This window comes from Anomaloglossus baeobatrachus, chromosome 2 (genome assembly GCF_048569485.1).
Source record: "Anomaloglossus baeobatrachus isolate aAnoBae1 chromosome 2, aAnoBae1.hap1, whole genome shotgun sequence".
NCBI lineage: Eukaryota > Metazoa > Chordata > Amphibia > Anura > Aromobatidae > Anomaloglossus > Anomaloglossus baeobatrachus.
The window spans coordinates 150,058,352-150,071,450 of NC_134354.1; the positions used below are offsets into that span (position 1 = coordinate 150,058,352).

Consider the following 13,099-nt stretch of genomic DNA (forward strand, 5'->3'; position numbering starts at 1 on the left):
AAAGGCGCTCTCCCACTGTGACACACAGATCGCTGTGTGTGACAGCGAGAGAGCAACAAATGAAGCGAGCAGGGAGCAGGAGCCGGCGTCTGGCAGCTGCGGTAAGCTGTAACCAAGATAAACATCGGGTAACCAAGGTGGTTACCCGATATTTACCTTAGTTACCAGCCTCCGCAGCTCTCACACTGCCTGTGCTGCCGGCTCCGGCTCTCTGCACATGTAGCTGCTGTACACATCGGGTTAATTAACCCAATGTGTACTGTAGCTAGGACAGCAAGGAGCCAGCGCTAAGCAGTGTGCGCGGCTCCCTGCTCTCTGCACATGTAGCTGCATTACACATCGGGTTAATTAACCCGATGTGTACTGTAGCTAGGAGAGCAAGGAGCCAGCGCTAAGCAGTGTGCGCGGCTCCCTGCTCTCTGCACATGTAGCTGCATTACACATCGGGTTAATTAACCCGATGTGTACTGTAGCTAGGAGAGCAAGGAGCCAGTGCTAAGCTAAGCGGTGTGCGCTGATAACTAATGTAAACATCGAGTAACCATACCCGATGTTTACCTTAGTTACCAGTGTCCGCAGCTTCCAGACGCCGGCTCCGTGCAAGCGCAGCGTCGCTTGCACGTTGCTGCTGGCTGGGGGCTGGTCACTGATCGCTGGTGAGATCTGCCTGTTTGACAGCTCACGAGCGACCATGTAGCGATGCAGCAGCGATCCTGACCAGGTCAGATCGCTGGTCGGATCGCTGCTGCATCGCTAAAGTGTGAAGGTACCCTTAGACTCATATATCCTGCTATTTCAGGAAGGGTTTTCAGCAGACTCCTTATCAGCAGATCCAGAATTACAATGACAGTTAACACTTCTATACACAGCTGATTACACAGGATCCACCAATCAACCATGCTATTATGTGCCACTAAATGCATTTGTACTCTTAAGCTGGTGTCACACTAAACGACAGCGACAACGACGTCGCTGTTACGTCACCATTTTCGGTGACGTAACAGCGACCTTGTAAGTCGCTGTTATGATCGCTGCTTAGCTGTCAAACACAGCAGAAGCAGCGATCATAACGTCGCTGTGCTACATGTGCAGAGAGCAGGGAGCCGCGCTTAGCGCTGGCTCCTTGCTCTCCTGCAGCACACATCGGGTTAATTAACCCGATGTGTGCTGCAGCTACATGTCACAGTTCAGAGAGCAGGGAGCCGCGCTTAGCGCTGGCTCCTTGCTCTCCAGCAGCACACATCGGGTTAATTAACCCGATGTGTGCTGCAGCTACATGTCACAGTTCAGAGAGCAGGGAGCCGCGCTTAGCGCTGGCTCCTTGCTCTCCTGCAGCACACATTGGGTTAATTACCCGATGCGTACTGCAGCCACATGTCACAGTGCAGGAGCCGGCACTGGCAGCAAGAGCGGAGGCCGGTAACCAGCGTAAACATCGGGTAACTAGGGAAAGGTCTTCCCTTGGTTACCCGATGTTTACGCTGGTTACAGCTTACCGCAGCTGCCAGTGCCGGCTCCTGATCGCTTCATTTCGTCGCTCTCTCGCTGTCACACACAGCGATGTGTGTGTCACAGCGGGAGAGTGACGACCAAAAAATGAAGCTGGACATTCAGCAACGACCGGCGACCTCACAGCAGGGGCCAGGTCGTTGCTGGATGTCACACACAGCGACAGCGACGGGACGTCGCTGCAACGTCACAGAAAATGGTGACGTAGCAGCGACGTCGTTGTCGTCGTCGTTATGTGTGACACCAGCTTTAGTATAGTAATATAAACCTTTTATCATGCAGATAGCATAATATGGTGTCTCCCAGAAGCAGCTCTGATGTTTACATTGATTTCTTCCCCTCCCCTGGCTTAGGCTATGTGCGCACAGTGCGTTTTTCGCGGCGTTTTTGCGCGTTTTTCAGGTGCGTTTTTGGCCTCAAAACTGCAGGACTTTGCTTCCCCAGCAAAGTCTATGAGTTTTCATTTTTGCTGTCCGCACACATCTGTTTTTTTTACCTGCGTTTTTGAGTTAAAAAAAAATGGACATGTCAGTTCTTTCCTGCGTTTTTCTGCGTTTTCCCCCCATGCAATGCATTGGAAAAACGCAGAGATCAAAAACACAGCAAAACGCAGCCAAAAACGCACCAAATCGCGACAAAAACGCATGCGTTTTTTGATGCGTTTTTTCGATGCAGGTCAAAAAGACGCAGTGTGCGAACCTAGCCTTACTGTGTGCTAATACTACAAGATCCATCATGCATTGCTGCAGCCTTTTTACCAGCATTTAGCTTGCCCCCTCCCTTTTCCACCCTGTGTTGCTGTAGATATTGGAAGATAACAAGTGTCAGAGCAGCCCAGGGTAGGTAACAACCCATCTGCCAATTGCCAGATGGCAAGTACAGCCCTGCCACTGTTTGTTATGTAAATTTTAGCACTTTTTAGCTGTCCAGGTCAGTAATTGGATTACCTAAACCCTTTGGTTTTGAAATGCAGATCACTTCACTAGCTGTCGGCTCCTGCTGTTACTACTGAATGAAACTGTCAGCTCAGCTTGCATGGGGCAGAATTGTGAATTACTCTAAAATGTCAACACCTACCATCAGGAGCCCACTGACAACTTCCTTTAATTTTGCTGGATTTCTGTTGCAGAAAAGGAAGTAAGAGATATAACAGAGGAGGAAGAAGAATCTTCATAACAATCAGTACTATGTGATTGCTGCTAATATGCGCTCATAAAAGCTATAGATCCAATACAAGTATATTACAAAAGGTATTTTTAGAAGATCTATGATATGTGGCAAAGGAGTGAAAAAGTAGTGAAAACCCCTTTAAGCTTCCTTTACTACTGCTCCACTGTGTTATTTGTGTAAAGCAATTGCCAATGTTGTGCTGTTGTAATTGTGCTGTATTCTGGGTATCACAATGACACAAGTGAGTCATTTAATATGCACAAGCCCCTAAATGAGAAAACCCTTCTATTTTTGAGCAAGCTAAAATTTATTCTATGGTGTTTTCTTCTTTAGACAAGAATAATGCGGCATAATTGTATGAAAACATTTAGCAACATTAAACTTGGTGGCAATCCCAGACAGTTACTATAGAAACAGATTCAGAGAAATATTAGGGTACGGGCTCGAAAATCTACAACAGTATGTTATTTCACACACTGATATACAAGCGAGAAGGCAGACACTTTTGGTTGGTGTAGTATACACAATAAATCCTACACTAAAACCTTTAGACATAAATCCATTTGATACATTGTCCTTCCAGCAAATAATGTACATGGTTCAATGGCTTCTGCAATGTAACAATGTGACAACAGTAAATGAAGGGTAAAGGCTCTTGTAAGGACCCCTATATACAATAAAGGGAACCTGTCACATCCCCAAACACTATTAATCTGCAGATATAGGGTTAATCTGCAGATTAATAGCTGCTGCACTGAAAGCCAGGCTGTGAGGAAATTAAGTTTGGTTCTCACTACAGCCCCCAGATTTCAGTTATAGAGGTGTGGCTAACTCGGAATCGGTCACCGCTCAGTATATAGTGAGTGATGGCCATAACCACACTCCGGAAATGATTGACAACCGTTTCAACAGTGCATCAGTACAGAGCTGGCTGTCAGTCAAAGAGGTGACTGAACAGTGAGCTGACTGTCAGTCGGAACTGGCTGTCAGTCAAAGAGGTAACTAAATCTGCGCTGGCATATATAGAAATTGCCATACTGTATATTGTGAGATACCCTTGTATTTACTATCCGAGTTATCGAATGCACTGGTTATATCGGTCGTTCCCTCCTCCTACCTAAATATATCTAAGTACAAAAAAAAGGAACAAAAAAAGGCTCACCAGTTAAAGTAATATATGCACTGCATGATACAAATTTGTCTATTATATATGTACAAAATATAATTTCCACCGACCCTAAATGATCAGTAAATGGGAAATTGTGATTATTGTACAACAATATTTTATTAAACCGTGTAAGTTTACAAATGGAAGCGTATGCTAATGTGTAACCAGAAGGCTCGTACGTATGTGGTATTCTGTATGGTGGTATTCTTGTATTCTGTATGGTGGTATTCTGTATGGTGTTATTCTGTATGGTGTTATTCTGTATGGTGGTATTCTGGTATTCTTTATGGTGGTATTCTGTATGGTGGTATTTTGTATGGTGGTATTCTGGTATTTTGTATGGTGGTATTCCGTATTCTGGTATTCTGTATGGTGGTATTCTGGTATTCTGTCTGGTGGTATTTTATATGGTGGTATTCTGGTATTCTGTATGGTGGTATTCTGGTATTCTGTCTGGTGGTATTTTGTATGGTGGTATTCTGGTATTCTGTATGGTGGTATTCTGTATGGTGGTATTGTAGTATTCTGTATGGTAGTATTCTGTATGGTGGTATGGTGGTATTTTGTATGGTGGTATTCTGTATGGTGGTATTCTGTATGGTGGTATTCTGGTATTCTGCATGGTGGTATTTTGTATGGTAGTATTCTGGTATTCTGTATGGTGGTATTCTGGTATTTTGTATGATGGTAATCTTGTATTCTGTATGGTGGTATTCTTGTATTCTGTATGGTGGTATTCTTGTATTCTGTATAGTGGTATTCTTGTATTCTGTATGGTGGTATTCTGGTATTCTGTATGTTGATATTCTGGTATTCTTTATGGTGGTATTCTGTATGGTGGTATTCTTGTATTCTGTATAGTGGTATTCTTGTATTCTGTATGGTGGAATTCTTGTATTCTGTATGGTGGTATTCTTGTATTCTGTATAGTGGTATTCTTGTATTCTGTATGGTGTTATTCTGGTATTCTGTATGGTGGTATTCTTGTATTCTGTATAGTGGTATTCTTGTATTCTGTATGGTGGAATTCTTGTATTCTGTATGGTGGTATTCTTGTATTCTGTATAGTGGTATTCTTGTATTCTGTATGGTGGTATTCTTGTATTCTGTATGGTGGTATTCTTGTATTCTGTATAGTGGTATTCTTGTATTCTGTATGGTGGAATTCTTGTATTCTGTATGGTGGTATTCTTGTATTCTGTATGGTGGTATTTTTGTATTCTGTATGGTGTTATTCTGGTATTCTGTATGGTGATATTCTGTATGGTGGTATTCTTGTATTCTGTATGGTGGTATTCTGGTATTCTGTATGTTGATATTCTGGTATTCTTTATGGTGGTATTCTGTATGGTGGTATTCTTGTATTCTGTATGGTGGTATTCTTGTATTCTGTATGGTGATATTCTGGTATTCTTTATGGTGGTATTCTGTATGGTGGTATTCTTGTATTCTGTATGGTGGTATTCTGGTATTCTGTATGTTGATATTCTGGTATTCTTTATGGTGGTATTCTGTATGGTGGTATTCTTGTATTCTGTATGGTGGTATTCTTGTATTCTTTATGGTGGTATTCTTGTATTCTGTATAGTAGTATTCTGGAATTGAAGAGATGCCCTCTACCTATGAGTATATCATACATGTGTCTTGTCATATTTGAATTTGTCATGGAGCATTCATATACTTATTTAATGAGTGTTAATACAGACTTATTTCTAGCAAGTGAGGGTCCGTCCTATGTGTATCCTGAAGAAGGACAAATCCAGGCCTGAATACTTTATCCACAATCATAGGCTTGGACGTTTGGCTCCTTTTCTCAAGAGTCAGCACTACTCTGGTCCCTTTGAAACAAGTGAGGCTGACACAGGACATGAACAGATCCTGTTTTCTAATTCTGCAGAAGCCTTCTTATATAACACTTTTTTCACACAGGTACACAACAAGATTTGGATAAGTGCATTAAAAAAAGAAACCCCCCTTAGCTCAAGCAGAACACAATTTGGAAAGCGTCCATGGCACTATACAGTGCTGGCCAAAAGTATTGGCACCCCTGCAATTCTGTCAGAGAATACTCAGTTTCTTCCTGAAAATTATTGCAATCACAAATTCTTTGGCATTATTATCTTCGTTTAATTTGTCTTCAATGAAAAAAAAAATTGTCATAAAGTCAAATTGGATATCATTCCACACCAAACATAAAAAAGGGGGTGGACAAAAGTATTGGCACTGTTTGAAAAATCATGTGATGCTTCTCTAATTTGTGTAAGTAACAGCACCTGTAACTTATCTGTGGCACCTAACAGGTGTTGGCAATAACTAAATCACACTTGCAGCCAGTTGACATGGATTAAAGTGGACTCAACCTCTGTCCTGTGTCCTTGTGTGTACCACATTGAGCATGGAGAAAAGAAAGAAGACCAAAGAACTGTCTGAGGACTTGAGAATCCAAATTGTGAGGAAGCATGAGCAATTTCAAAGCTACAAGTCCATCTCCAAAGACCTGAAAGTTCCTGTGTCTACAGTGCGCATTGTCATCAAGAAGTTTAAAGCCCATGGCACTGTGGCTAACCTCCCTAGATGTGGAAGCAAAAGAAAAATTGACGAGAGATTTCAACGCAAGATCGTGCGGATGGTGGATAAAGAACCTCAACTAACATCCAAACAAGTTCAAGCTGCCCTGCAGTCCGAGGGTACAACAGTGTCAACCAGTACTATCCGTCGGCGTCTGAATGAAAAGGGACTGTATGGTAGGATACCCAGGAAGACCCCACTTCTTACCCCGAGACATAAAAAAGCCAGGCTGGAGTTTGCCAAACCTTACCTGAAAAAGCCTAAAACGTTTTGGAAGAATGTTCTCTGGTCAGATGAGACAAAAGTAGAGCTTTTTGGGAAAAGCCATCAACATAGAGTTTACAGGGAAAAAAAAAGAGGCATTCAAAGAAAACAACACGGTCCCTACAGTCAAACATGGGGGAGATTCCCTTATGTTTTGGGGTTGCTTTGCTGCCTCTGGCACTGGACTGCTTGACCGTGTGCATGGCATTATGAAGTCTGAAGACTACCAACAAATTTTGCAGCATAATGTAGGGCCCAGTGTGAGAGCTGGGTCTCCCTCAGAGGTCATGGGTCTTCCAGCAGGACAATGACCCAAAACACACTTCAAAAAGCACTAGAAAATGGTTTGAGAGAAAGCACTGGAGACTACTAAAGTGGCCAGCAATGAGTCCAGACCTGAATCCCATAGAATACCTGTGGAGAGATCTCAAAATGGCAGTTTGGAGAAGGCACCCTTCAAATCTCAGGGACCTGGAGCAGTTTGCCAAAGAAAAATGGTCTAAAATTCCAGCAGAGCATTGTAAGAAACTCATTGATGGTTACCGGAAGCGGTTGTTCACAGTTATTTTGGCTAAAGGTTATGCAACCAAGTATTAGGCTAAGGGTGCCAATACTTTTGTCTGGCCCATTTTTGGAGTTTTGTGTGAAATGATAAATGATTTGATTTTTGTTTCATTCTCTTTTGTGTTTTTTCATTGCAAGCAAAATAAATGAAGATAATAATACCAAAGAATTTGTGATTGCAATCATTTTCAAGAAGAAATTGAGGATTCTCTGACAGAATTGCAGGGGTGCCAATACTTTTGGCCAGCACTGTATGGTATTTTACATAAATTGTAATGTCAATCTTCATCTGAAGCGCTCAATTAGATTAGCATCACTGAATTGAAGGACTGAGAATTTTTGGATCCACCAGTGAAAACATTTCTTGTGTGCACATATAATACAGACATACTTAATTGATAATCTTTAGTCTTTTCATTGGATCCACAAGAAAAATATGAATAAGGTCTAATGGGGTTATAAACCGATAAGAAATACACTCCAGTGACAAGGACTTGAGTACAAAGTGAGCCCTGAACAGGATTGCCTTCTGCAGGACCTTTGGGCCTATTATAGTGTCCAGGGGCCGTTGGTCTCTTACTCAGGTGGGTCAGTCTGACTATGGATGTTGATTCAGGGAATGTTGGGAGTTGTAATTTTTACAGCAACGCTACTTTTGCAAAACTGGTCAAATCCGTCACTATCCGCCCCAAAGTATTTATCAGAACTGTAGTCAATCAGCTCATTGCTAATGCAAAGTTCTACTTTGGTCACATTTACTAATGAAGAGGAGTCTAGGTCACAGAATTTGAGAAGCTCTATTGATGTACACACATGTTGCTGTCTCAGCAGGAAGGCTCACAGCATTGCGTGTAGTGTCAATATTAAGACCGTGCTATTAACAAACGTTCTCTACACCCCCATTGATTACCTTCATGAAATATTCACAGGTTACTGCATGTTCTTCATTCCACATGAAACCTGCAGAGGCGTGTGGGTAGAACAAAATTAGCCAGAGGACTGGTGAATCATTAACCCAGTGTTACCCAGTCTAATTGGAAAAAAATAAATACACTAAAAAGGCAAAAATATGCAAAGATAGTATCCTCTGCAACCAACTGTAGACTGACAATCAATAAGGGAGATTTATCAAAATGGGCAGAAACAAAGTTTATAAAAAGAAAATAAGTCAAGAATTCATGTTATATTACTGCTAGCACTCTGTTACAATGTAAGTATTGCCATTAGTGATGAGCGAGCGTGCTCGGCACTGCTAGGTACTTGATCAAGTACAAAAGGTGCTCAAACTAAATGCTCAAGTCCCAATTCTGTTACCTGCCCTGACACAGCCCCCGGCCACCACAGTCCTCCTTGTCCACATGCTGCAGGTAGCAGACATCGCCCGGCCACCTCTGTTCCATGTGCACCATCCAAATGTCCCTCACGGCTAAAGTAACTGTGCCGTTAGTTCCAATAGAGTCCCTGTTCAGGAAAAGAAATGTCTCTTTGTCGGAACGAAGGCACAGTTACTTTGGTGGGAGGGGGACATTTGGACGGTTCACATGAAATGGAAGTTGCCAGGCGATGCCAGTTGCACCCGGATGATAGGTTTTGTGGTGGCTAGCAGTATGGAATGGAGGTTGCTGAGCGATACCAGCTGAACGCCGATGATGGCGACTGTGGTGGCCGGGGGCTGTGTTAGAGCAGGTAACAGAACAGGAAAAAATATGCTCAAGTCACCCATTGACTCCTATTGTGCTTGGTACTCTAGTCGATCCTTTCTGATCATCCATCATGCTTGTTACGAGTACCAAGCACCCGAGCACTTTTGTGCACAGTCATCACTAGTTGCCATACATCCAAATGTTTGAAGAGTAGATTGGAAAGCACTATATAGATCAGGAAACCCCAACCTGTGTAACCATATGTAATGTCTCAGCATAGGAACATTTTTTTAAACACATCTAATTGTGGAAATTATTATTTCAACATCTATTGATTAAAATTAATTTTGTTTGTAGGAAAACTCTTTTACGTTAATTGTAGGTGCCTTTGTGTCTGTATTTTAAGGACTATTTGCTTCTTAGCTTGACATCATGGGAAAATTGAAACAAATCATCCTAGACATCAAAAAAAAGAATTGTAAACTTCAACAATTCTAGTACATCCATGGGAGCAATTTCCAAAGACCTGAAGATACTTTGTTCACATGTTCAAATGCTATTCTAGAAGTTTAAAGACCATGGAACCACGAAGACATCATACTGATCAGGAAAAAGGAGTTATCCGTTGCCTAGAGATAAATGTACTTTGGTGCGAAAAGTGCAAATCAATCCCAGAACAACAGCAATAGACCTTGTGAAGATGCTGGAGGAAATCGGGACAACGATATCAACATCATCAATAAAACATGTCTTAATGCCACAAGAGCTGAAAGCCCACTCAGCATCTCAGAAACCACTGCTCCAAAACTACCAGAAAAAAAGCCAGGTTATTGTCTGCAACTGTACATGAGGACCAAAAAAGGCTTATTTTTTGGGAATGGTCAGTTTGACTAGATTGACCATCGTTATGTATGGAGAAAAAGTGGGGATATTAACAAAACATTTCAAGTCATCAGCCAAAAAGTTAAAGCTGGGGCTCAAATGGTTCTAATGGTCATAAACCCAAGCATACTTCCAAAGATGTGGCAAAAATGGCTTGAGAGCAAAAAAGTGAGGGTATTAGAGTCATCACAAAGCCCTTCCCTCACTGCCATAATTAAATTGTGGGTTTGTCTGAAAAGGTGTGTGAGAAAGGAGGTCTACACACCTGAGATATACCGGTTGTACCAGGAGGAATGGGTCAAAATTCCAACAACTTATTGTGACGGGCTGCAATAAATCATAGCATTGTTCTCACATTTCACAGTCTTGGATTATAGTAGTGATCCTAAAGGCCGCTTTACACGCAATGACATCGCTAACGAGATATCGCTGAGGTCACGGAATTCGTGACACACATCCGGCCTCGTTAGCGACGTCATTGCGTGTGACACGTACGAGCGACCGCGAATGATCAGAAATACTCACCAAATTGCTGATCATTGACACGTCGTTCATTTTCAAAATATCGTTGCTCGTGCTGGACGCAGGTTGTTTGTCGTTCCTGAGGCAGCATACATCACTATGTGTGACACCCCAGGAACGACGAACAACAGCGTTCCTGCGTCCTCCGTCAACGAGGTGGAAGTGACGTGAATGTGGCTGCTCTCCGCCCCTCCGCTTCTATTGGTGGCCCGCTCATTGATGTCACTGTGACGCCGCATGAACCGCCCCCTTAAAAAAGAGGTTGTTGGCCGGCCACAGCGACGTCGTTAGGAAGGTAAGTACGTGTGACGCGTACCTGCGATATTGTTAGCCCCGGGCAGCGATTTTGCCCGTGACGCACAAACGATGGGGGAGGTTGCGATCGCTAGTGATGTCGCAGCGTGCAAAGCGCCCTTAAAAGAGAGGACATGTACTAGGATTAAATGGCAGAAATTGAACGGCTATGGTGTATGTAAGCCTCAATCCTATTGTAACAAATAAGTTGGACATGATTTTGTGACACTAATACATAAGTATTACAAGTAGTTAGTACCTAACTATTTGTAGTCGCTTTACTCATAACGAGTACTGTCTAATACTCGCGTATTCATTCCGAATAGCGTGTGCAATGCAAGTCAATGGGGAAAAACTCACAAAGTAACGAGTAACCCGAATACCGCACTATTCGCTACTCAAACGAATAGTACGGCATTCTGGTTACTCGTTACATTGCGAGTTTTTCCCCATTGACTTGCATTGCATACACTATTTTTAATGAATACACGAGTATTAGACAGTACTTATTATGAGTATAGAGAGTACAAATAGTTAGGTACTCGCTCAACTCTAATTACAGGCTCTCCTCCTAATTGGAATATGTCAGGTTTTTGCTATGTAATGTGAAGACAGCCATGCTGTAGGGGTTAAAACACAGATTACTCACAGATGCCTCCCTAATCAAGGTTTCTGCTGTTTTTTTCCTGCAATTTTGTTTCAGCTTCAGGAGATTATCATTCTCGGACTAAGGCTGCTTTCACACATCAGGTTTTTGCAGTGTGGCACAATCCGGCTTAAAAACCTATGCAACGGATGCAGCGAAAAAAAACGAATCCGTTGCATTTTTCCATGCGGCCCGTCCGTTTTTTGATGGATGCGGCTTGATACTGAGCATGCGCAGTCAAAAAACCGCATCCGGTGGCCGGATGCGTTTTTTGCCGCAGGACGCCCATAGGCTTGCATTGTAAATTGCGCCGCATCGCACCGGATCCGTCGCGATGCGGTTTTTTTTTGCCGCAGACAAAAATGTTCACTTGAACGTTTCATCTGGCCGCCGCATTGGGTAAATATGCCGCATCCGTCAAAAACCGGATACAACGCAAGGCCATGCGGCACAATACGGCGCTAATGCAAGTCTATGCGGAAAAAAAACAACCGGCGGAAAAAAAACGGTTGCGTCTTTTCTGCAAAGCGCTGTATTGTGCCGCTCAGCAAAAACTGGATGTTTGAAAGCAGCCTAAGTCAGCTAGGGGTCAGCTAGCCTGGCACACCCCCTGTTGTGATTAGCAGCTCACCGTCTATAGACATTGTATACAAAGAGCCTGGTGTGAACGAGGGCAGCTTTTTCAGATCTGCTGCATTGATAAATTTAAAAACTCGGATTGTGTCAGAATAGCAGCACTCAATAATTTAAGTGATACGTTGTTACATTCTTGGTCTCCTTGCCTACATCATGCTACTCTGAGATAAGGTAGCAAAAACCTGCGGCCTTCGTCACTGTTTGCTCAAAATGGCGCAGACCATGAAGGAAATCAGTCCATCAGCTTCCAATTGAAAAACAACTGTGTTTTAGAATTGAAGGAGGCTAAGGCTGCTTTCACACCTCCGGTTTTAGCAGAGCCGGCCAATCCGTCTCTAAAACCTATGCAACGGATGCGGCGACAAAACCGCATCCTTTGCATAAGTTTTTGACATGCAGCCCGTCCGTTTTTTGCCGCTTGCGGCAGGCTACTGAGCATGTGCAGTGGAAAAAAACGCATGCGGTGGCCGGATGCGGTGTTTATAGGCATGCATTGCAAATCTGCCGCATGTGGCAAAAACCGGACGGAACGCAAGCCCATGCGGCACAATACGGCACTAATGTAAGAACGGTTGCGTTTTTTCTGCAAAGTGCCAGATTGTGCTGCACAGGAAAAACCGGATGTGTGAAAGCACAATCAAGGCTGTGGAAACAAGTATAGGAGAAGAACCTGTAATACTTATATATTTGTAAGGGACACAAAATCCTGACCCATTAAAGGCAATGTATCAGCTCTCCTGTTTGTGCTAGTAAAAATTGTATTCTAGTTAATATAATGATTGTGGAGCATCTTTTCTTACAATTTGGTATTGTCCTATTCCTCTGACACTCCTTGCGGAAATGTATGAATTGGACTGTATTTTCATGGCTACAGGTTCCCTTTAAATGTTTCATTTACTAAAATATGGGGTATTATGAAACTGGTGCTCAGTCTGATGAAATCCTCTCTATGTAGTAGCATTGGTATTTTCGTTTTCAGACTATGCTGCCTTTCAACGCCAACATAATAGAAGTCACAGAACGCTGTGATTGAGTTCTAAGCCTCTCACATTGGGTTGGTGAGATATGACTGAGTTTCAGCCTCTGTAGACACCAGTCTTTCCTGGAAAAGGTTACATTACCATTGACTTGTATACAAAAAATACCTTGACAAGTCGTACATTAGCACAAATACTATAGAAAGTGCAGCTGTCACTTACACGTAATGAAAGTATCAACTGATTAGTATACAGA

At 42.7% G+C, this 13,099-nt stretch overlaps 1 protein-coding gene across 6 annotated transcripts in view; it reads right to left on the minus strand.

The window, feature by feature from the left end:
- The window catches only part of CDKL5 (cyclin dependent kinase like 5), a 482,986-nt gene that overhangs the window by 260,678 nt on the left and 209,209 nt on the right, over positions 1 to 13,099 (minus strand). The window contains exon 3 of one of the 6 annotated variants that reach the window (XM_075335446.1): positions 8,154 to 8,203. The exons of the other annotated variants lie outside the window; for them this stretch is intronic. Coding sequence (XP_075191561.1) covers positions 8,154 to 8,203 — 50 coding nt within the window. The remainder of the gene's footprint in view (positions 1 to 8,153; positions 8,204 to 13,099) is intronic. 6 annotated transcript variants of the gene reach the window in all.